Source organism: Watersipora subatra, chromosome 8, assembly GCF_963576615.1.
Source record: "Watersipora subatra chromosome 8, tzWatSuba1.1, whole genome shotgun sequence".
NCBI classification, from domain to species: domain Eukaryota; kingdom Metazoa; phylum Bryozoa; class Gymnolaemata; order Cheilostomatida; family Watersiporidae; genus Watersipora; species Watersipora subatra.
The window spans coordinates 47,603,970-47,630,342 of record NC_088715.1 but is presented as its reverse complement, the minus strand read 5'-3'; the positions used below and the strand labels follow the sequence as shown (position 1 = coordinate 47,630,342).

General features: G+C 34.3%; 1 protein-coding gene across 1 annotated transcript in view; it reads right to left on the bottom strand.

The window, feature by feature from the left end:
• LOC137402641 (protein furry homolog-like) overlaps positions 1–26,373 on the bottom strand; it is a 120,120-nt gene that overhangs the window by 11,556 nt on the left and 82,191 nt on the right. Inside the window, exons 48-59 of the mRNA XM_068089146.1 lie at positions 25,423–25,590; positions 24,127–24,267; positions 21,750–21,927; positions 20,753–20,911; positions 19,135–19,247; positions 10,912–10,999; positions 9,669–9,946; positions 5,601–5,757; positions 4,909–5,045; positions 4,649–4,804; positions 2,699–2,797; positions 773–850 (exon numbers count right to left, since the gene is read on the bottom strand). Of these exons, the coding sequence (XP_067945247.1) occupies positions 773–850; positions 2,699–2,797; positions 4,649–4,804; positions 4,909–5,045; positions 5,601–5,757; positions 9,669–9,946; positions 10,912–10,999; positions 19,135–19,247; positions 20,753–20,911; positions 21,750–21,927; positions 24,127–24,267; positions 25,423–25,590 (1,752 nt within the window). The remainder of the gene's footprint in view (positions 1–772; positions 851–2,698; positions 2,798–4,648; positions 4,805–4,908; positions 5,046–5,600; positions 5,758–9,668; positions 9,947–10,911; positions 11,000–19,134; positions 19,248–20,752; positions 20,912–21,749; positions 21,928–24,126; positions 24,268–25,422; positions 25,591–26,373) is intronic.

Genomic DNA, 26,373 nt, shown 5'->3' with positions numbered 1-26,373 from the left:
ATGAAAAGAGAGTGAGAGGAGAGTGAGAGGAGAGTGAGAGGAGAGTGAGAGGAGAGTGAGAGGAGAGTGAGAGGAGAGGAAGATGAGAGGAGAGTGAGAGGAAAGTGAGAGGAGAGTGAAAGGAAGATGAGAGGAGAGTGAGAGGAGAGTGAAAGGAAGATGAAGGAGAGTGAGAGGAGAGTGAGAGGAGAGTGAGAGGAGAGTGAAAGGAAGATGAACGAGAATGAGAGGAGAGTGAGAGGAGAGTGAGAGGAGAGTGAAAGGAAGATGAAGGAGAGTGAGAGGAGAGTGAGAGGAGAGTGAGAGGAGAGTGAAAGGAAGATGAGAGGAGAGTGAGAGGAGAGTGAGAGGAGAGTGAAAGGAAGATGAGAGGAGAGTGAGAGGAGAGTGAAAAGAGAGTGAGAGGAGAGTGAAAGGAAGATGAGAGGAGAGTGAGAGGAGAGAGGAGAGTGAAAGGAAGATGAAGGAGAGTGAGAGGAGAGTGAGAGGAGAGTGAGAGGAGAGTGAGAGGAGAGTGAGGGGAGAGTGAGAGGAGAGTGAGAGGAGAGTGAAAGGAAGATGAGAGGAGAGTGAGAGAAGAGTGAGAGGAAAATGAAATGAAGATGAAAGGAAGATGAGAGGAAGATGAAAGGAAGACAACAAAGACGGGAGGACCAGATAAAAGCAAGAGGAGACAATGACACAACAGAACAAAGTGTGAGAATGAGGAACAAAAAAGAGAGAATGAACAAAAGCAAAATGAGACAATTGTGTAAATTAATAAAAGCCCTACCTGTTCATCCCCAGAGAAGTCAGAAATATGAGTTCCTAGTGAGTGCATCTTTATGGAGCTTTTTATATTCTCTAAACACTGCAATTAAATAGCATGAAATAGCATCACTCTATGAGTACAGCATGAAATAGCATCACTCTATGAATACAGCATGAAATAGCATCACTCTATGAGTACAGCATGAAATAGCATATATTCTATGAGTACAGCATGAAATAGTATCACTCTATGAGTACAGCATGAAATGAGCATCACTCTATGAGTACAGCATGAAATAGCATATATTCTATGAGTACAGCATGAAATAGCATCATTCTATGAGTACAGCATGAAATAGCATATATTCTATGAGTACAGCATGAAATAGCATATATTCTATGAGTACAGCATGAAATAGCATATATTCTATGAGTACAGCATGAAATAGCATATATTCTATGAGTACAGCTTGAAATAGCATCATTCTATGAGTACAGCATGAAATAGCATATATTCTATGAGTACAGCTTGAAATAGCATATATTCTATGAGTACAGCATGAAATAGCATATACTCTATGAGTACAGCATGAAATAGCATATATTCTATGAGTACAGCATGAAATAGCATATATTCTATGAGTACAGCATGAAATAGCATATATTCTATGAGTACAGCTTGAAATAGCATCATTCTATGAGTACAGCATGAAATAGCATATATTCTATGAGTACAGCATGAAATAGCATATATTCTATGAGTACAGCATGAAATAGCATATATTCTATGAGTACAGCTTGAAATAGCATCATTCTATGAGTACAGCATGAAATAGCATATATTCTATGAGTACAGCTTGAAATAGCATATATTCTATGAGTACAGCATGAAATAGCATCATTCTATGAGTACAGCATGAAACAGCATATATTCTATGAGTACAGCTTGAAATAGCATATATTCTATGAGTACAGCATGAAATAGCATATACTCTATGAGTACAGCATGAAATAGCATATATTCTATGAGTACAGCATGAAATAGCATATATTCTATGAGTACAGCATGAAATAGCATATATTCTATGAGTACAGCTTGAAATAGCATCATTCTATGAGTACAGCTTGAAATAGCATATATTCTATGAGTACAGCTTGAAATAGCATATATTCTATGAGTACAGCATGAAATAGCATCATTCTATGAGTACAGCATGAAATAGCATCATTCTATGAGTACAGCATAAAATAGCATCATTCTATGAGTATGCTACTCTGTATTAAACATATATTTTACTTCATCTAATTTATTTCCACAAACACAATGTTTTGGCCGCAATAAGGCTTGCTTTAAAACAAGTCTAGGAATATGCAAGGCCTTTTAGAGTAAAATGTTGAGTCTATTTTTATACTACAATCAGCCATTTCTATAGTACATAAAGTTTACAAGCGGCAGTCAGTCAGGAACATAGGCAATTTAAGTGACAGATGCTGAAAGCTGAACCACGAGGATATAGGCTGGGTGTCAGCTATGAAAGAGGCACTCACAAGGATATAGGCTGGGTGTCAGCTATGAAAGAGGCACTCACAAGGATATAGGCTGGGTGTCAGCTATGAAAGAGGCACTCACAAGGATATAGGCTGGGTGTCAGCTATGAAAGAGGCACTCACAAGGATATAGGCTGGGTGTCAGCTATGAAAGAGGTACTCACAAGGATTTAGGCTGGGTGTCAGCTATGAAAGAGGCACTCACAAGGATATAGGCTGGGTGTCAGCTATGAAAGAGGCACTCACAAGGATATAGGCTGGGTGTCAGCTATGAAAGAGGCACTCACAAGGATATAGGCTGGGTGTCAGCTATGAAAGAGGCACTCACAAGGATATAGGCTGGGTGTCAGCTATGAAAGAGGCACTCACAAGGATATAGGCAGGGTATAAAGGCACTCACCTCCTGAGCCTGCTCCCTCCTTTCTAAATAACAGAGATAGGCTTCATGCACCTCAAGAAGTGCAAACTTGTGCTTGTTAGACATTCCCACGCTGCCCGCCTGCAATTAAAAATGCCAAATGTCAACAGATTTAGTCAAAACCATTAGGAGATTATATTATATTTTAGGATATTACATTATATTGTTATATATTATTGGATTACATTATGATATATTAGGATATTATATTATTATATATTAGGATACTATATTATATTATTATATATTAGAATATTATATTATATTATGATATATTAGGGTATTATATTATTAAATATTAGGTACTATATTATTAGATATTAGGATACTATATTTTATTATATATTACTATATTATATTTATATATATTAGGATATTATATCATTAAATATTACGTACTATATTATTATATATTAGGATACTATATTTTATTTTTATATATTACTATATTATATTTTTATATACTAGGATATTATATTACTATATATTATATTATTATATTATTATATATTATGATATTATATTATTATATATTATTATATTATATTATTATATACTAGGATATTATATTATTATATATTAGGATATTATATTATTATATATTAGGATATTATATTATTATATATTAAGATACTATATTATGTAATTATATATTAGAATACTATATTATATTATGATATATTAGGATATTATATTATTAAGTATTACGTACTATATTATTATATAATGGAATACTATATTTTATTATTATATATTACTAACATTATATTTTTGTATATTAGGATATTATATTATTATATACAACGATATTATATTATTATATATTATTATATTATATTATTATATACTAGGATATTATATTATTATATATTAGGATATTATATTATTATATATTAGGATATTGTATTATTATATATCAGAATATTATAACATGATGATATAATTGCAACACATTGAAGTGCTTTCTATTAGTTGAATATAAAATGTCTAAATGAACTGACATCCCTCGTTTGAGACTATAAAGTACCTATCAGCACTCGATAAACTTCTGAATATGAATATGTAACGATAGCTTCACCTTGTTTCTTGTTGAACCTAACAGTTAGGCTAATGACATTATCTGAATTCACTAAACCAAACACCTTGCAAGTTGAATGAAAATTAATTCATATATATGTACATGTACATATTTATTCATATACATGTACAATGTAACTAGACGATTTTTATGTCTAAAATTCTTGTGGCAGCTACAATGCTTTTCAAACTTGGCTTTCGTAGAGTTTAGAATTAGCTTTTAATTCCATTACTTTGAAACGGTATATGTATTTGCATATATATATATATATATATATCTTACGAATAAATAAAATAAAAACTTATTTGAAAAGCCGAATTGCTAATTTTCTGACTACAAATCTGTCGCTACAAATCTGTCGGTCATAAGGTGCTTTTGGTGGAACATAGACATCTGACAAACAATATTGTGCTACAGTTTTGTAGTGAAAAAACTAAAAGTTGATGTTCCAGATATATTTCTACATTAATCAATCACTCCATTGATTACTATTAGTTCTTTTGGTGACTTTGAACTTTATGTAGGTATAATCCTTTACTAGCTGAATGCCCGGCATTGCACGGATAATACAAAAAGTTTTTGTACAGAAGTTGATAGAGTCCATAGAGTTTCAAATAATAAGTCATTTAGCGTGTAAAATCAGGAAGAGGGTGTATAAAGTGTACAGTGAGAGCTATGAACCATAAGAACGAGCCTTGGCGTACTGGTGGTTAAAAAATTGGACCACAAACTTGTGGTTGCAATTACCGAGAGTTCAATTCTAGCCAGCAGAGCGCTTTTAATTCCAAGATTTTAACAGCTGACGGACATATAGATGACGGACAAAAATTGAGATATATAGATATATTACTAACCGTCTCTGGGTCTATGTAAGTAAAAGGACAGATAGCCTGAGCAAGAAGAACCTCTAGTGTTTTAGAGAACTGAGAGGATATGGTTCTGAGACTGGGAGTCTTTCCCAGGTAGAAGCAGACTTCCTTCGACAATAGGGTGAGTTTCCTTTTTGTTTCCTAAAAACAAAAAATAAAAAGTTGTTTTCCGAGAGACTACACAAAGCCTGAAAAGTTTCCAAGATGGCCGCCTACGTTGTAAATTTTCCAAGATGGCCACCTACCTTGTAGAGTTTACAGAAAAGGTTGTATATGCCCGAGAAGGTAGCCCTGTCAGCTGTATCTGTCATCAAATTGTCCACGTAAGACTTCCAACAGATTTCCACCTCATCACCGCTTAGACTTAGAAATGTGGGCACATCTACAAGACAACCTTTGTGATAATTACGGATAGATATTTGTTACCAATAGCTGTTATACCATCAAACAGGAGGATAGTAACTCGAGTAATTATAATGAATATAAACGCTTGAATAGAGTTTAAAAATTGAGTATATGTCACCAGGATATATATACCTATGTGCATTATATGTATGCGTATATTTATTATATGTATGCGCATATGTAATACATACATACGTATCATACATATACATATATACATAATTCGTATCTAAGGAGATTCCTGTCAGGTAAATAGAGAGAGTCACAACTAATCATAATAGCTTCCGTGCAAGCAGTCAATGCATGCAAATGATAACAGTGCTATGTTAGCACCATTCCTTTTTGTTGTCCACTTTCCGGTGTTGCTAAGCTGTGGTTAGATGTGCAAAGCAGAAGCTCTTACATAAAAAATAAAAAGGGCAACACAACACTACCCACCAGTGTCCAGGGTCAGATGCCCACTAACTCACCAGTGTCCAGGTTCAGTTGCCCACTAACTCCCAGTGTCCAGAGTCAGATGTCCACTACTCACCAGTGTCCAGGGTTAATTGTCCACTAAGCCCATTCTCCAACTCGCTGCCATTGCTGCGAATGCTGTCAGCAGGATCGGAGTCAACAGTTCCCACCTCGTCTCTCTCAGGACTCGCTGGTAACTCTACAACTTCCTCGACAGGAGAGACACTCTGGCGCTACAGAACACATCAACACCTTATGGTGGACATTAGAACATATCAACACCTTATGGTGGACATTAGAACATATCAACACCTTATGGTGGACATTAGAACACATCAACACCTTATGGTGGACATTAGAACACATCAACACCTTATGGTGGACATTAGAACACATCAACACCTTATGGTGGACATTAGAACACATCACCACCTTATGGTGGACATTAGAACATATCAATACCTTATAGTGGACATTAGAACATATCAACACCTTATCGTGGACATTAGAACATATCAACACCTCATGGTGGACATTAGAACATATCAATACCTTATCGTGGACATTAGAACATATCAACACCTTATGGTGGACATTAGAACATATCAACACCTCATGGTGGACATTAGAACATATCAACACCTTATGGTGGACATTAGAACATATCAACACCTTATCGTGGACATTAGAACACATCAACACCTCATGGTGGACATTAGAACATATCAACACCTTATGGTGGACATTAGAACATATCAACACCTCATGGTGGACATTAGAACATATCAACACCTTATGGTGGACATTAGAACATATCAACACCTCATGGTGGACATTAGAACATATCAACACCTCATGGTGGACATTAGAACATATCAACACCTCATGGTGGACATTAGAACATATCAACACCTCATGGTGGACATTAGAACATATCAACACCTTATGGTGGACATTAGAACATATCAACACCTTATGGTGGACATTAGAACATATCAACACCTTATGGTGGACATTAGAACACATCAACACCTTATGGTGGACATTAGAACACATCAACACCTTATGGTGGACATTAGAACACATCAACACCTTATGGTGGACATTAGAACACATCACCACCTTATGGTGGACATTAGAACATATCAATACCTTATAGTGGACATTAGAACATATCAACACCTTATCGTGGACATTAGAACATATCAACACCTCATGGTGGACATTAGAACATATCAATACCTTATCGTGGACATTAGAACATATCAACACCTTATGGTGGACATTAGAACATATCAACACCTCATGGTGGACATTAGAACATATCAACACCTTATGGTGGACATTAGAACATATCAACACCTTATCGTGGACATTAGAACACATCAACACCTCATGGTGGACATTAGAACATATCAACACCTTATGGTGGACATTAGAACATATCAACACCTCATGGTGGACATTAGAACATATCAACACCTTATGGTGGACATTAGAACATATCAACACCTCATGGTGGACATTAGAACATATCAACACCTCATGGTGGACATTAGAACATATCAACACCTCATGGTGGACATTAGAACATATCAACACCTCATGGTGGACATTAGAACATATCAACACCTTATGGTGGACATTAGAACATATCAACACCTTATGGTGGACATTAGAACATATCAACACCTTATGGTGGACATTAGAACATATCAACACCTTATGGTGGACATTAGAACATATCAACACCTTATGGTGGACATTAGAACATATCAACACCTCATGGTGGACATTAGAACATATCAACACCTTATGGTGGACATTAGAACATATCAACACCTCATGGTGGACATTAGAACATATCAACACCTTATGGTGGACATTAGAACATATCAACACCTCATGGTGGACATTAGAACAGAAAAAAATTGAAATTTTGTCTTAATGATGAACTTGTACACAATTTTAGAAGGTTTTATCAGAAAGTATCAGTATTTTTCTACCATTTGAGATTGTTTTTATGTTTGAGGTGATCAGACTGTCAGGATGTTTCAAGATTAAAATCGACCAAACTTGATTGCAGTTAAAACGCTCATAAGAAAAATACATAGGGAATGAGGTCACTAGTCGGTATAGTTGATATCAGCTATTCAGGTTGCATCGTTACGTATCTCTATTCTGTTGGTCTGTTTACAACCATAAACGACATAATTGCACTTTCACTTTATTCGAGTGTTTTAACCGCGATCAGGTTTTGTGGATTTTAATCTTGAAACATCCTGGCAGTCAGATCATCTCAAGCATCAAAAACAATCACAAATAATAGAAAAATACTGATGGTTTCTGATAGAATCTTCTAAAATTGTGTGCAAATTCATCTGCTAGGAGTAGCCGGCTAAACACTCTAACAACAGAAGCTAAACTCTATCACTCAGCAAAAAACTTTGGAAATTGATTTAATTATTACACTGTCACAATAGCAATCCCATAATATTAATAGCGACAAGCTCAAGGCTACTTTGGCCTTCCGAGCCAGTCTAGTCTGTGACCAATTGACCCTGGCTCTCGTGAGCGTTTTAATCTCTAACGTTACTCACAGACGCATCAAGATGATATTATATGATGCCAGTACTTGAACATCCTCATTGATAATAATCTGATTCTCTGTATCAGGAGAAAGTAAGTGACAGGTCATATCATTTTCAATACAAATGAGGTCGGTTCACGAAATCGTTTTTCAACCCTATGTAATAGAGAAATTTCTCAGCTTTTCAAAACTGTTTTTGGAATTGAAATCGAAGCAATTGAACCTGAGATACAGGATTTTATCGAAGGTAGTGTTGGTCAATATAGTCAGCACAAAAAAACTGAGAAATTTGTCTTCAACGATGATGGATTGGATTTAAAACAGTATTATTTGTTGACGTTTAGAAAGGTCATAGCAACCGCTTGCTACAAACATTACATTTTCATGAATGTTGGAAATAACTTGGCTTCATAAAAGTCTAAACCACATTGACAATCTTCACATTGGGAGCCCGTTGTGCAATATTCGAAATGCCTCATTTGTATTGAAAATGATAAGATATGTCACTGAATAAATTTATTAAGTTTAACTGTTTTTTGACAATGCCAATTGCTTAGTATTTCGTGTTTTGTGGTGTAAGTGATTATCTTTGGCTTTCTAGAAAAAATCTCATTTGAATCTGTGACCTTAACCAATAATTTAGAAATGAATAAAAATATCACATGCTGTGTATTTGTTTTCATTAATCCTAGCAAGTGCCTGTTGACATGATAACAACTTAGGAGCGTAAACTCAGCACTCCTTCTCTTAAAGTTGTCTCCCTACTGCTGCATCTCACTCGGCATGCGAGGGACCAGGAGATGGTATGTCCCCTGTGCTCAGGAGAAGTACTACAACTAGGCTACACTGATAATTTAAGCATAAAGTTAAGGAACTGTCTGGGTCCAAGTTGATTAAATATAAGCAACACATATTAACTAGAGACACGGCGAGGCTTTGAACATCTTCACAGCTTGTTTCATGCTTATTCTCCTCTCAAACATGCAGGTAGTTTCTCAGCTAAACCCCAAAAATATGTATAAACTTTTTTTGAGTAAAGAATTAGAAGTTTTTGCACAAATCAGCTCTCTTTGTGTATTAAAAAAAGCATGGTGGAGATCAAAGGATAAATCCCCCGACTTAGTTGAACTAGACTTAGCTTCAGGATAGCCTTACACCCTACCTCTAAATGGGTACGCGTCATAAAATGTCAAAAAATATTTATCGCAGAATGGGATACATGATTAGCGATTATGTAACTCGAAATATATCCATAAACATGAAGTTGTCCTCTCCATGCATTGAAGACCAGCAAGTGAATCAAGTTAAACACTTTAGCGTACATTGAGCCGGTTTGCTGGAAAGCAAGCGTTCATATATCGTAATCTGAAAACATCAAACATTTATTATGATCTCGGACAACGCCTTTTGATGATGTCCCACCAGGCATGCGCATATTCCTCCCAAAGAAATGAAAGGTACGTGATTGTAGTTGGAACACATCACGTGTACCTAACTATGTAACCTCTATGCAAAGAGAACCCAAGAGCACCTTTAGCCGCAGGATAATCTCACCTCCTGTTCTTCGTCTGAGATAGACTTGGCTCCCGAGCTCTCCGTCTCTTGTGTGATGCACCTCTCCTGCCTGCGCTGGGTAATTCGTTGCAGCACATCGTGTTTGGTGACTTCTGGCATGTCAAGTTCATTCAGGCTGTGTTGCCGCTTCACTCCCCAGTTGAACTTGTCCTCATTGTCCTCCTCAGGCTCCGTCTCGTTATCGAGGAAGTCAAAGTCCTTAAAGTACTGCTCGCCGAACTGGTCAGACATCGAACTGTCTTCCTGAGTTCTCTCTCCTGAAACGGCAGAAATCTGGTAAACCACAAGCTTGTTCATCTATTTCTTACTATAAAACCACAGACTTCAAATACTTTTAACAGACAGTAATAACAACAATAAGGGCAACAATTATAATCTTAAAAAATGATAAATGGCTAGTACCCAGACAGTCTGGTGTGCTGTAGGAGAGCATCAGGTGTAATAGCTATGGGCACAATTATTCAGCAATTCAGCGAGATGCTGAGTAGCTCAGTCGGTAATGCCTCTAACTGCTGATCCAAAAACCCGAGTTCAATTCCCATGCGAGGTGCTATGTTTTCCTAACCTCCAAATGTGGCTTTAGATAGGCAGGTACGGCTCTTATTATAGTAATGATTTGTTTTATGATTTTACAACTTGTTCTCTCATTCTGATGTGTTCCATTTAACGAACTTCTTTATGAGAACTTCCCTGTTTCTATTTTTACAATGTTTTAAAAAGCTGATGGCAATGGCTCCACCCTTATCCCAAGGAGATTTTTTGATAATCAAAAATGCATCAATGGCCACTAGAACAAGATGCGGCAGGAAGAGTTTAGCCGCATTTCCCATACTAATAAATAGAAATATCCTAACATCATAGACAATCCTTTTCTACCCATTCTGTACTTGTAGTCAGACTTTTAAGTCTATGAAAGACTAGGGTAAACTTGACCCAGGCTTATACTGATCAGGCGTATTTTTTGCTATGTTACGAACATTTACTGAAAATCGATTTAGTAAAAATAAAATAAATAAATTGTAAACTGATAACACAAACAAAAAAATTTTAATTTTAATCAATAACTGTAGTATATAGCCTTTGATGGCTTTATCAAAATTATTGTAACTAATTAAATAAAATCAATTTAAAGCCAGTCTTCAGAATCAATTTACACACAGACAAATGTCTATCAAATAGATGTGCTTGAAGCTTTACCTGGCGATTGTTATACATAACTAACCTTGTTCTGTCACAGAACCCGTTTCTTCACTGCTGGAACACAGGCTAGTCTGTTGCTCAACTGTTTCACTCATCTGACTAAACACCACCTGCAGTAACATGTCACTTGAAGTATATTAACCTGCTATCTCATGTCAAACACATGGCAAATTTTTACCTGCAAATTAACAAACCTTCAGTAGATGTTTATGTAAAACCGGCCTAAGTCAAATGTCTGATATTTTAATAGATTTGGTAAAAATGCTCTAATACCTAATAACCCAAATCCAATTGGTCTAATAGACCAATTCATCCAAAGAAATTCTATCTAAAACTGATTCGTTTAATATACCATTCGGTCTAATATAATATTCGGTCTAATATACCCTTCGGTCCAATATACCATTCCATCTAATATACCATTTGGTCTAATATAATATTCGGTCTAATATACCATTCTGTCTAATATACCATTCGGTCTAATATACCAGTCGGTCTAATATACCATTCGGTCTAATATACCATTCGGTCTCTAATGACAATCAGTCTAAAATTAAAGTAAAGACCAAAATATAAATAGGAAAACTTAAACCAGAGATATGTATTTAGTACACACATGTTAAAATAACGGAGATTTTATCAGATTAAATGAAATTCATGTATTTTTGGTGTACAAAATAAACTTTTAAAATACAAAAGATAAAAATTCAACATAATAAACAATATTATAATTACACTACCAGTTCAAAATTTTATATTATAAGCCAGTGCTCATTAAAACTCTAAAAAACTGTTATTGTCTTTCTCACTACAAATAGTCAAGATTGTCTCTTCTAGTTTAATATCCTTTTTCTTAAGCTTAGCCTTAGATTCTCCTCTAATAATGAATCTTAGCCTTAGATTCTCCTCTAATAATGAATCTTAGCCTCAGATTCTCCTCTAATAACGAATCTTAGCCTTATATTCTTCCCTAATAATGAATCTTAGCCTTACATTCTCCTCTAATAATGAATCTTAGCCTTAGATTCTCCTCAAATAATGAATCTTAGCCTTATATTCTTCTCTAATAATGAATCTTAGCCTTAGATTCTCCTCAAATAATGAATTTTAGCCTTATGTTCTCCTCTAATAATGAATCTTAGCCTCAGATTCTCCTCTAATAACGAATCTTAACCTTATATTCTTCCCTAATAATGAATCTTAGCCTTACATTCTCCTCTAATAATGAATCTTAGCCTTAGATTCTCCTCAAATAATGAATCTTAGCCTTATATTCTTCTCTAATAATGAATCTTAGCCTTAGATTCTCCTCAAATAATGAATTTTAGCGTTATATTCTTCTCTAATAATGAATCTTAGCCTTATATTCTCCTCTAATAATGAATCTTAGCCTTAGATTTTCCTCTAATAATGAATCTTAGCCTTAGATTCTCCTCTAATAATGAATCTTAGCCTTAGATTCTCCTCCAATAATGAATTTTAGCCTTATATTCTTCTCTAATAATGAATCTTAGCCTTATATTCTCCTCTAATAATGAATCTTAGCCTTAGATTCTCCTCTAATAATGAATCTTAGCCTTATATTCTTCCCTAATAATGAATCTTAGCCTTATATTCTCCTCTAATAATGAATTTTAGCCTTAGATTCTCCTCAAATAATGAATCTTAGCCTTACATTCTCCTCTAATAATGAATCTTAGCCTCAGATTCTCCTCTAATAATGAATCTTAGCCTTAGATTCTCCTCAAATAATGAATCTTAGCTTTATATTCTTCTTTAATAATGAATCTTAGCCTCAGATTCTCGTCTAATAATGAATCTTAGCCTTAGATTCTCCTTAAATAACGAATCTTAGCCTTATATTCTTCCCTAATAATGAATATTAGCCTTATATTCTCCTCTAATAATGAATCTTAGCTTTATATTCTTCTCTAATAATGAATCTTAGCCTCAGATTCTCCTCTAATAATGAATCTTAGCCTTATATTCTCCTCTAATAATGAATCTTAGCCTTATATTCTCCTCTAATAATGAATCTTGGCCTTATATTCTTCCCTAATAATGAATCTTAGCCTTACATTCTCCTCTAATAATGAATCTTAGCCTTAGATTCTCCTCTAATAATGAATCTTAGCCTTATATTCTCGTCTAATAATGAATCTTAGCCTTAGATTCTCCTTAAATAACGAATCTTAGCCTTATATTCTTCCCTAATAATGAATATTAGCCTTATATTCTCCTCTAATAATGAATCTTAGCTTTATATTCTTCTCTAATAATGAATCTTAGCCTCAGATTCTCCTCTAATAATGAATCTTAGCCCCAGATTCTCCTCTAATAATGAATCTTAGCCTTATATTCTCCTCTAATAATGAATCTTGGCCTTATATTCTCCTCTAATAATGAATCTTAGCCTTAGATTCTCCTTAAATAACGAATCTTAGCCTTATATTCTTCCCTAATAATGAATCTTAGCCTTACATTCTCCTCTAATAATGAATCTTGGCCTTAGACTCCCCTCTAATAATGAATTCACTCTGCTCTTCAGTATTTTCTGTTCCTTTTGTAGTTTAAATTAGACCAATCGTGTCATTGGACCAATCATACCAGTAGACTAGTTTATTTCAAACAAATTAGCTACGGACCAATTGGAACTAGACCAACTGTTGTTAAAGCAATTGTCAGGGACCAACCTTAATATGATCTTAGCTGACTTGTTTTACCAGCTTCAATATGATTAGCTGACTCTAAGGTCAAGGAAATAGTATTCATGTTTACGGTATGCATTAATATTTCGACATATTCCCTTTCCTGAAAATTTCTGCCTTAATCTTACTTAGAAAACTTAAAAATTAAGAAAAATCCAAAATTTTACAATGAAAACACTGAATTATAGTCTGTTTTGTCAGAGAAAGATTTCTTACTTTCTAGCTGGTATTTGCGTGACTTTGTGTTACTAAATAGACCATACTAAGTTATAAACATGAATCAGAAACTGTTAATTCTCAAGTTAGTAATAGCATTCGGAAAAGAAATGACTGTTAACCATCCACCAGCATTCATGAACTTTTTCTCTGCTGATCCAAGCTAAATCAATGAATACGGACAATCAGAAGTTGTTTTTATTTAACCCTTTCGTATATTATGTATGCCTCACTCCATACAAACCAGCTTAGAAAAATAATTGTATAATGAACAATCAATTTCAGCAAACATGCGTGTTACGGATGAAATTATGAGAGCACAACTCCAAACCAATCATGCATTACTCTCCATCTGCGTTGATATAATTAAGTTTTCTAAATTAATAATAGCAAAAAAATCAGCATCCACTAATAAATTGTTAGCAAAATGAAAATTTAAAAAATTAATTGGCTTCATCAGAGATTTAAATTCTGATATTTGAATTTAAATTATAAATTTACTACTCGAATTTACTATATGCATCCTGACAGAATTGATAGATAAATTTAAAATGTAACTAGCAATGGTACCTTCCATTCCCAAGATAGTTGCAATCATATACTGCAATATATTACAATTATATATTGCTGATATTATCTACGCACTGAAATTTCAAAAAAATTATTGCCAATGATTTTGGAAAAATTGGGAGTTATAGGGAATGTAAAGAGAAAATATTCCCTCAGTGATAATAATTGCAGATTACGCTGTCACGAGAGCGTTACGTCTGGTGTTACCAATGAGCTCTTTCATTTTCAATCTGATAGCCCAGACAGGTGTCGATTTCCATGATTTTTAGACTTGAAGAAAGATACATTTAATTAAAATATCATGAAAATTGAAACAAAATGAAAAAAGTTTGAAAAATAATTAGGGTCACCCGTTGACTCCACAGTGAGTATAATAAAAAATTCACAGTGTAACTTCTCAGAGTTCCTGAATATTTTTAATTTGATGAGTAACTTTAATTTTATTTTCATTTTTAAATTGAATAACTTCAAAGTATTTGATTTAAAAATTTTTATTTTATTGAAAAATGTTAAATTAAAATTTTTTTAATTTAAACTTATTTCTGGTATTTACCGAGTCTTTTGCGATTACATTTTTTGCGAAGTTATGCAATATAATTACAAGGTCAGATAATTAGCAAACCACTCTAGGAGGGTAAACTTAAAGGAAGTAAAGGTAACAGGAAGTCACTAGTAAAAGCGAGCAACACAAGAATATCTATTAATCTGCCCAACACCAAATCAATGACTAAACCAAAGGTCGAAGGAGAAAAAACAGAGACTGTCCAATCAATCAATCAATGGCTGATAGATCAATATTGGTTGATCTTCAAGTAGCCATAAAGTAATAAGAAATCATAGAAACTCAGAAATGGCACTTGATGCTGATGTAACTTACTGTAGTTTCCTATACAAATAAAGATACATACAGATGAATATAAATACAATATAAATTTAAATACAATATAAATATATTATATGCGCTAGAACCAAATGTAAATCCAGAAAAGTTAATTAAAAGCGAACTTGCTTGTCGAACAACCAACTCCTACAACACCTGACCAAAAAAGCAAGCTATTGGTCGGTTTTTTAAATACTTCAATCTCATTGGCTTGTACCAAAACCAAAGTAAAATTCTAATTCTGCAATTAAACAGTTTATTTTGCATCCAAAGTAAAGTACAATCAAATTTAAGAAAGACCATAGCAAGGGCAAAAGAAGAATCAGTAACTTTGCAGCTAAATTTACAATATAATATCGCATTTATTTAAATATAATATCGCATTTATTTACAATAGTAGCCGGAAAAATGACAGCGTTGACAGGCCACTGGCAGCACTCTCTTATATGTAAAATTTATTAACAGTAAGATTTGATCAAGTTGCTGCCAATGGTACAGCTGCCATGACGAGTAAGCAGAGCGGACCACAAAACAGCTAAATACAGCCAATATGATAGCAACTGATGTTCACATAGCATGTCACTTGAGTTTGATTTTATAAAAATTTCCACAAAAGGCTTGAACACCGTTGCTAAAGTTTTATCAATAACATGAAAAAGGTTAACAAAAACATGTATTTAAAGAGAATTCTTAGACCAGAGTTTTTGAGCTTGCGACAGCATTCATAAGAGTGATACAGTTAACTCTTTCGCTACTGTAAGCCGATGTATCGGCATTCGCAGTAATAGAAGTACAGACCGTAAGCCGGTATATCGGCTTATCAATAGGGTTTCGCATTTCTTTACATTACGAAACCTACACCTTAGCAGCTTAGATAAACCAATCAAATTTTGTCTCCAACAAACAACCTTGTTGTTTATCACTTGTAACCAATGGGAAGTCTTTTGGCCGAGTTGTCCATTTCTAATTATTTTTCAAAACGGAAAACCAGATTGATATCGTCATGGCTATAAGAAACTCACCGCGTTCGTTCAACGCAAAGAAAGCATCAGAGATTTTGCGAGAGTGGGATTCACTAAACAATTTTATACTTATCTCGTAGAGAATTTTTTTCTGAATAAAATAGCTTTTACAGTAAAACAATATCTGTTTTGATTCTCGAGATATTGCCTAAATACTAGCAGTATATCGACTTTTCGCAAATCCGTTGAAATTAATTTGGTCAGAATAACGAATTAAGCGTAGTGATTCAGTTAATAAGCTCTGCTAATATAAAAACAAACTCGAAAAGGACAAAAAGAGATAAAAAAAACAATAACTTGCCTAGATTAATAGTGCCCAGAACCTTTATCATTGTAAAGTCAAGTAGGATTAACCAAAGACACCGAGAATCTCACACAGAGAAGAAATATGAATCAGACACAACACTATTGAAATTTGAGAGCTGATGCTAGTCTATGCGATGATGACAAGCAGAAACACAAAAGGGACACGACTAGTCGCTAATATACGAGCAGTATGGTGAGAGAGAGGGGGCACCCTTTCTCTCTCACCATAGTATGGCTCAGTTACCATATCGACGCTTTCATCCTTGGTTTAATAACACAATTGTTAGCATGTGATCAAACGTTCTTACAAATCGATATATGACTTGAGGATATTAGACTAAGTTCCTGAATATGTTGCCCAACAGAAATATAATGCCATACAAAATCATTTGCAAGAGGCTAGGAAAACATGACCACTAAGTTCAAGCGCAAAGTATGTTCCAACTTTACAAAAACCTTGACCTTTGCTAATATTCCACTATAATGCTCAGGAAAAACAATGGACACCTCAAGCAGTGTCACTATCACTGTATCATTAGTATGATTCATGCTATCAGCTTAATATTAAAAAAATCATATATATGTAAAACTAGATTGATACATGAAAGAAGAAAATACTATTTTTGTTAAAAAATGTCTCTATATGTTGCAAACACTAAGTTAAAATCAATGAAGTTACCCTTTTAATAGATAAAACATGGTTAACCAACCCGAGTGAGTAACAAATAGACTAAAATTATGTCGGCGAGGAATAGAGGCAACAAATAGGAGCCATAGTTTACTTTAAAAGCGGAACAAATCGTAAGTGACATTCTAAATAGAGTAGAAAATTTTATCTCATTGAAAAGACAACTCCAAAGAGGTCTTTAAGACCGACTCGCATCTTGATACACATTGACACAGCAATGTATCAAATAAAATATTAGAATTTATATTTAACAGCATCTCACCACAGTAATAATGTGAAACAAAAATTATTAATATTGATTGTTATATATTGATATTGTTATTTTAATACAGTAGACACTCCTATAACATAAATTCCAGATAACATAAAGAATTTATGCAAAGTTTTCGCTTCATATGACGTAAAAAATTCCATATAACGTAAAGTGTCAAGTCAGGCGAGTTTTCAAATTCGATTTGAATTATAACCTCTTTTGTCGCATTTGCGAGAGAGAAAAACGACGTGCGTATAGCGCTATATCTATTATATAACTTCCATGACATTTTAGTTCATCGTGATCTATCATCAAATGTGTCGACAAAGAATAGGGTAGCTGCGCAATTGTTTATAAATACAAAGGTTATCGATTGGTGCAGGTGTACAGTGTCGGTCTACCAATCTGAATGTCACGAGTTGAAGTATTGTTGAAAGTTATCTTATATCCTAACCTTGATCCCTGGAGACAAATAAATTAAGAACATGTAGTATCGCTCTTTTTATAGTAAAAACGTTTTTTGTTTTGTTTTATTGCAGACGTATAAAATATTTATTATTAATTTTACTCTGCAGAATAGACTTGACTGTTTAGAAAAAATAAGCGAATCGTTGTAAATGAACGTCGAAGATGTGCTGTCCCTGTCAGTTTACTATAAAATTACCGCATGGTCTACAAAACCGGTAAAGTTGATCAGAAAAAGGAGAAAGGTTGTCGATGCAAACCAATAATACTGCTGTTACAGTACAGCCTACAAATTAAAAATTTAAGTCTAGTTTTTCTTTTTTATACGGCCACAGGGGTGAGTTTGGAAAAATCTTGGAACGAATTAGGCAATTTACAAGTATTTTACGGTTCTTATAACGTAAATTCCCTGTAGCGTAAATGTTTCTGAAACAGATTATTCATGTTGAAGGAGCGCCTACTGTATTGATTTAATATTGCTATACGGATGCTGTCAGCCTTCAGGCTAATTGTTACCTATCAGTTAAGGTGTTACTCAGCAATGTCACTGCTATGAGACAAAGCAAAGATGTAAACACATGAGGCAAGGCGACCTTGAGGTATCTTTGAACACCTTTTAAAAAATTCATGTGAGATGCTAGAATTAGGGTAGACTTGGTCAAAATAAGTTTAGGAAAAAATGTACATTTTTATAGCATTTCCAGCATATAACCACCCACTTGCCAACTAAATGGTATGGCATGATTCTAAGGCTACCACAGAACAGACACTTTATCATCATCATTATTACTATTATTATTATTAAAAGCACATGTGCACTGAAAAATCCTTTTTACTAAAAATAACTTTTTTTCATAGTATGCCAATTAGTTTTAGACTTATGTAACCGTTCAGAAAGGCTTTTACAGAAATGCTTTTACGTTACATATAGACTCCTCCCTATAGCTTTGATGTCTTTCTTAAAAGAAGCAACGCAAATACACAAGCTTTTCACAGATTTGAACCCACAAGCTTGCAAGAAACTTGGGTTAGCACACAGTTGATGAACTATTCATTGAATACTTGTCAGGATGGTAATCCAATTACAAGGGTTTACCAATAGAATGTAAATGACATGCACAAGGAAAGACAACTTACCGATGGACTCTTAATAACCCCTACACCATGTCCAAGAGTGGCTAGTAGATTGACTAAACGATCTCTAACTCTAGCCTGTGAGTGATGTGGTCTGCGCCAATTCCCACAGCTGTCTGAAAATATGTAACACACCATGAGAAACGCAGGTAGTTGATGTGGCAAAAAACTTTTAGAATATTTTATCGCATTGAAAATACCCGGGCAAACTAAAGAGCTCTTTTTGATAACATTATGCTTTACTTGAAGATGTTTTTTGAGCTGAAAATGTTGTAGACTTTTGTTTTTATTTTCTTAAACATATCATTTAGGTTGTTTATAATAAAACAAAACATATCATTTAGGTTGTTTATAATAAAACAAAACATATCATTTAGGTTGTTTATAATAAAACAAAACATATCATTTAGGTTGTTTATAATAAAACAAAACATATCATTTAGGTTGTTTATAATAAAACAAAACATATCATTTAGGTTGTTTATAATAAAACAAAACATATCATTTAGGTTGTTTATAATAAAACAAAACATATCATTTAGGTTGTTTATAATAAAACAAAACATATCATTTAGGTTGTTTATAATAAAACAAAACATATCATTTAGGTTGTTTATAATAAAACAAAACATATCATTTAGGTTGTTTATAATAAAACATATCATTTAGGTTGTTTATAATAAAACATATCATTTAGGTTGTTTATAATAAAACATATCATTTAGGTTGTTTATAATAAAACATATCATTTAGGTTGTTTATAATAAAACATATCATTTAGGTTGTTTATAATAAAACATATCATTTAGGTTGTTTATAATAAAACATATCATTTAGGTTGTTTATAATAAAACATATCATTTAGGTTGTTTATAATAAAACATAACATATCATTTAGGTTGTTTATAATAAAACAAAAAGGACTAATCCAAGTTTTTTCTTTTTTTTCTTTATCTTTTTCTTTATTATTTTCTATATCTTTATCATGATCATTTTAAATGGTGTCTACTGCTCTCTCCGTTACACACAAATCTTGGTAATTGGCTAATGAGAAATACTTGAAGTTTATTTGATTTTTTGCAATGATCAGTCTTTATTGAACAAAGTACAATTTTCATTGTAATTTCTTCAATGTGAAATCAATTTCATTTGAGATTCGTTTAAAAGGACTCACAGATTTTGAATCAAGGTTAAATTGTAAGAAATGATAAATTGCAGTGTGGATGTCAAAACCTTTGATTTTTGTGTTACAATAACAGTTATTTTAAATGTGTCAATTTTTATGCAATCAAAAAATCCTGTACATGCAATCAATGGATGACTAAAATGTTAGCCAATCAGGGGCTCAAACCCATGACATTTAGCTTATTAAACTGACACTCTGATCAACTACGCTTTGGCCACCTTCCACAGCCACAGAATAATTATCCCAACAAATAGGCAATGGCCAATAATAGCATAGACTAAAAAGCATTCCCTTGGGCATTGTCTCCACCAGAAATATCTTCACTTTCTAAATTTTTAGTAATTAAATGCAATATTTGTACCAGATGTCCATATCATTGTTTTTCAGTTGCTCTAGTATAGTAAATGACTTGCCACTAGGCTTTCATCCATTTACCTGCACTCGACAAACTAGGACTACTGAGGGCAGCACTGCGCTTGTTATCTCCAGGAACATGTTTGGGCACGGCAGCATGCTTTTCATTAGCTGACACAAGAAACTGTTCACCAATCACAGGAGTCGAAGAAACATCAAATGTGAAATCCAGAGTACGACCTAGAAGAGTGAGGTATAATAATAGCAAAACGCTGAAGAGTAGGGTAATAAAGTTGAAACTTTAGAGTTATCTTACCCTACAACCCAAAGGCGTTACAACATACTTTTGTGTGAGAAATCTCTTGAAGATAGAGTATGTCTGCTTAGCTCAAAGCAAGCAGACGCTGTGTGTGTTTTTTAAGTGCAACGTTGCACAAACAGTTGCACTATGATCTTGACTGGACATGTCTGAGCCCAGTGGCGAGGAAACCTCTACAACTTGAGACATGCTCAGTTGTGAAGAGCAATTTAATTTTGGATGTAATTCCTGTCATCATCAGTGACCTTTTTGGGAATTTGAACCCTCAACTTGTTGTTCGCAGGTCAGGTGTTCTAAACCAGCAGGCAACAGCTGCTCTCTAATTTGCTTTTAATAGTTTGCTAAAATTAGCCACCTCCAGTTTACCTTTAGTAGTTGTCTACACCTGGTCATATTGTTTCGAAAGAGCAGCGTCACATGCTAAAAATTAAACAGCGACTTGAAGCACCAGAGGCCTTTGTTTGCCCTGTCACCTATTTGGTGTGTTGTTCAAAATAAGCCCCATGTCTCTAGTAAACTCAGCATTTGAAAGAATGTATATGCTCATGTGCGCATGAGTGACATGTTCTAGTCTCTCTGCTATGGTTACAATGCAAGCCTGAGTGATATGTACTAGTCTCTCTGCTATGGTTACAATGCAATCATGAGTGACATGTACTAGTCTCTCTGCTATGGTTACAATGCAAGCATAAGTGACACGTACTAGTCTCTCTGCTATGGTTACAATGCAAGCATATGCAACTAAACTAACTAGCTCACCAGGTAAATCCTTCTTAATGTGTACTTCGGCTTCTGCGAAGGAAGTATGAGTGTGGAGAGAAGATAACCCTTGCACAGCTTGCATCCCCTGACCACTATGCCCGCTGACAGGTATCAAACTTGATGAGGTTTTCACCGCCAGTTTAAGTATCTTCTGTGCCTCACTCCAGTGTGGTCCCTGCAAGTGACAGTCCATTGCATTGCTGACATACTAGACTAGAAATTCCCCTGTCATACAGCCCATGACCAAAGTGATAATGGAAAAAGAAAGGGTACTGCCGGTTGAGAAATGCAATATTAGCAGTCAAATGGCACTGCAGTGCAATAGGAGAACTGCAATGGTAGTTGTAATGTACTGGGTGTTATTATGTACAACAAACAGCAATAATGAAAGGAAAAGATTATATGTTTATATCTCTTTCCTGCAACAAGAGAAATGCAATATTAGAAGTAAAATGGCAAGCTGCTGTGTAATATACACAGGCTGGGGGAGGGGGGCTGTATATCATTGGTCATAGAAACCAATATCAAGAAGTTGTGATATTTATCTAGATTTCTGAATTTATATCTAAAAAATTATGCTGAATTTAAAAATCTAACAGATTTTAGCGGGTTGTCATAGAAATAGATGTATATCTATAAGAAAACGTAGGCCTATTACTTAATTTTGTAGATATTAAAATTGGCTTGGCAGTACTGCGATATTGGGTACCGCTATATTGGGCACAGCCGCAGTATCATCAACAAAATCTTTAGAAAAATAATAACAGTAACATATTGCATTGTCACTATATACTTCGATTTTGTAAATTCAAATGATTATTCTAATAACTAAGTATTATAATAATCTCATAAAATCGAATAATTATTCTTACAATTAAATATTGTAATAATCTTATAAGAATCGTTAGAAAAATATCATCGTCATTTCCTTTACTCTCACTGTTTTGGACATCTGTTGGAATACCAAAGTACTCATTATAAGTGTCCAAAATGTTAGAGTCCAGTAGAATCGGCAAAAAAGAAACGATTACTTTTCAATACTTCTACGTTAATTACATAAAACCTTCGGCATTTGGACAATGTCATAGACTGGTGAAATGTGCACGTTTTTTCTCGTGAAATGTGCACGACTTAATGGTTCTACTCTCTGTCACATGGCCTTATCGGCGTTTCGTTGGCCGGTCTTAATTTTGATTAAAATAGACTTGTCAAGTTTTTATTTCGATTTTAGGCCAAATTAATCTGTCATTTATGTATAATCCATAATTTCATATTTTCACTCTATGCTGTATCATTCAACCAATGGATTTCCAGGACATACAACTAATTGCAGCAACCAATCAGAAGAGACTTAAACAAAAGGACCACCAATCAGTGTCAATTTTACGCCATTCAGTGACTAAAAAGCTAAAATGAGCATCCAAGTCAAAAGCTGGTAAATCTCTGCTACAGAAGAATCTATGATGATTACGTTTCTATCAATAATATTCAGAATAATCAGTTACAAAGTCTGAGATACAACTTATCATATCAGCATTATTATATCACCAGTTGAATGCCTGGTGTTGCATGGGTGATAAAAAGGTTTTTGCACTTTCTGATTGGCTAAGTTTTTTGCTGGATGAATTGGTGTACCTTAAGCTCTTTGTAATGAGCCATTATTATAACTTAAGCCGGCGTTACAAAAAAAATTGCATCACGATGTTTAAGCGTGCTAGCTGAAGCATGAGTATTCTAACCAATAAAAATTAAAGATTGGCAGGTGTAATAAATATGTTCACAATTAATCATCACTATGGCCGGTTAAACACGCATTCTGGTGGCTTAGCAAGCTTGTCTGCAAACCTGGAAGTTTTGAGTTCAAATCGAGTGCGAACTGGATTTCGGAACTGGAAAACTTTATGGCTATAGCTGGACACACAAACAACAGATCAACATACACTTAAGTTTATATATTATATGAGCAGCGTTACACAGTGTAGTCCAAAAATATCCCTGTAACTGCACGAGAACAATATTAACAACAGAAAATATAAAATGCATGTGTTAAAAAGTTGTAATTCTGTCAACAACAAACAATTTAAAATTTATGCTAGAAAATTAACTCAAAGCAATTTATAAACAAAAAAAATGATAAAAAAATGATTTGTGCCAAAAAGTAAATTATCCCGAACTGTGTTGGTGTTTCTAGGTTTTTACGCTATAAAAAAGCGCAAGCATGCAATTGGTCGAGGCAATCAACATAGGATTTAAAATTAAATGTTGGAGCTTTATCGTGATTTGCTTGTTATTCTGTAAAATACTTATTAAATATAAACCCCGAGAATACAAAGTGGTCAACTCGTACAACAGATCTATTAAATACATCTCCTACCTCAACAAACTTAGATACTGTAGCAATGAGATCTGAAGACATGCTGGGTGTTGGCAGTGCACTGATGTCTACATAGTGTAAAACACAATGGAGTATAACAAGTATGGCTGCCTGGGTGGTGGTCGGGCTCTGTTCAAGCACCTGTAGGAAACACTCAACTAGTCAACAGAATTTTAAGGTAGCAGAAATCAAAATGAATTGTGTTAATTGCAAAAGTGTTAATTGCTTACATATAGATTTTTCACTTAATAACATCAGTCACATCTGGTACTGATTGTTACTCTATAATATCCAGCTAATGAAGTCAATATTTAATCTAACTTTCCCTGCAATTATTCAGCTACGATTAAACACGGTATAATCATACAACTACTACTTTATGCTACATATGCTTTCTCTTAAAAGCTAAAACTTCATCTTCCACAAGAGTGAAACTTCGCAATAGTGACACTTCTATAGTAGTCACACTTTGCAATAGTTACACTCTAAAATAGTGACACAATGAAATAGTGACACTTCGTAATTGTGACACTTCGCAGTAGTGATACCTCGCAATAATGAAATTCCATAAAAGTGACACTTAACAGTAGTCACACTTTGCAATAGTGACATTTTGCGATAGTGATGCTTTAAAATAGTGACACTCCATAAATGTGACATTTCGCAGTAGTAACACTTCTCAAATGTGACACTCCATAAAAGTGACATTTCGCAGTAGTAACATTTCTCAAGTGTGACACTCCATAAATGTGACATTTCGCAGTAGTAACACTTCTCAAGTGTGACACTCCATAAAAGTGACATTTCGCAGTAGTAACATTTCTCAAGTGTGACACTCCATAAATGTGACATTTCGCAGTAGTAACACTTCTCAAGTGTGACACTCCATAAAAGTGACATTTCGCAGTAGTAACATTTCTCAAGTGTGACACTCCATAAATGTGACATTTCGCAGTAGTAACACTTCTCAAGTGTGACACTCCATAAAAGTGATATTTCGCAGTAGTAACACTTCTCAGATGTGACACTCCATAAAAGTAACACCTCGCAGTAGTGACACTTCGCAATAGTAGCACTTCGCAATAGTGACACTTTGCAATAGCAACACTCCATAATAGTGACACTTCAGTGTAACGACACTTCCTGATAGTAACACTCCACAACAGTGAAACCACAATGGTGATATTCTACAATAATGCACTACTATAGCAAGATTCTACAATAGTGGCACATAACAATACCGATAACTTCATGAACATATTTCATGATAGCGACCCTTCCATGTGTCATACTAACCTCTAAAAGAAGTGTCACGATGTGTAGATACTCTGTATCATATATGTCTGTAAGATATTTAACTACACATTTCGTCCACTGATGAGCATCCTTCCCAAACGCCCCTCGACTGTACAATCTCATCACAGTGGCTAGATTATCAAGTTTGTTTGTAATTTCGAGAGCCATCTACAAAAAGACCAAGCTTTTTGTAAGTTAAAACAATACAATTACTAAGTACATATCAGCTTTATTGTTAAGATTGTGATCATGAATCTAGCACAACTTACAAGTATCAACCTCCTCTCAGTATCACATCTAGTGTCTCTTTAGCCAAACAATTTTCACATAAAAGCAGTCTTTCCAGCAAACTTTTTTAGTTTCAATATTACCTATCTAGAAGATGACATCTTTCTTTGGCTCAAGGAATCATAGAATAATGCTACCAGTAACATCCATAGAGCTACTCACATCCAACCACAGCAGGTCTATGTAACCAGAAATCCTAAATGCACCAGATATTAAACTAAATAAATTCTATTAGACCTTGACCTTGGAAGTGGCGGTAATGTAGTTAAACACATGCATATGTATGATTCAATACAGACTATGTCAAGGAGCTGCAATACTATTGCGTTGTGAATGTGATGCTGGTGTCTTGGCTACAAAAACACCATTATAGTATTTTATGTGATCCTTCAAGAACTCAAATATTAAAAGTGCTGTCAATAGCGTGAGGGAGCCCTATGCTTGTATCTATATACCTATATTTACAGCGAGTGCAGCCAATGAAGGTAGACAATGATAAATCATTGAAACAAAGATTTTTTTAAAAGTAGAGCGACAAATTTGAAATTTTGGATGGCGAGTTAAACAAAAACTTTTAAAAAAGGATTTTGATGAGTCAAAGCCTCATTAAAAGATGGTAACAAACTTAATAAAAATTAGCAATATCAGTTTAATTATATAATT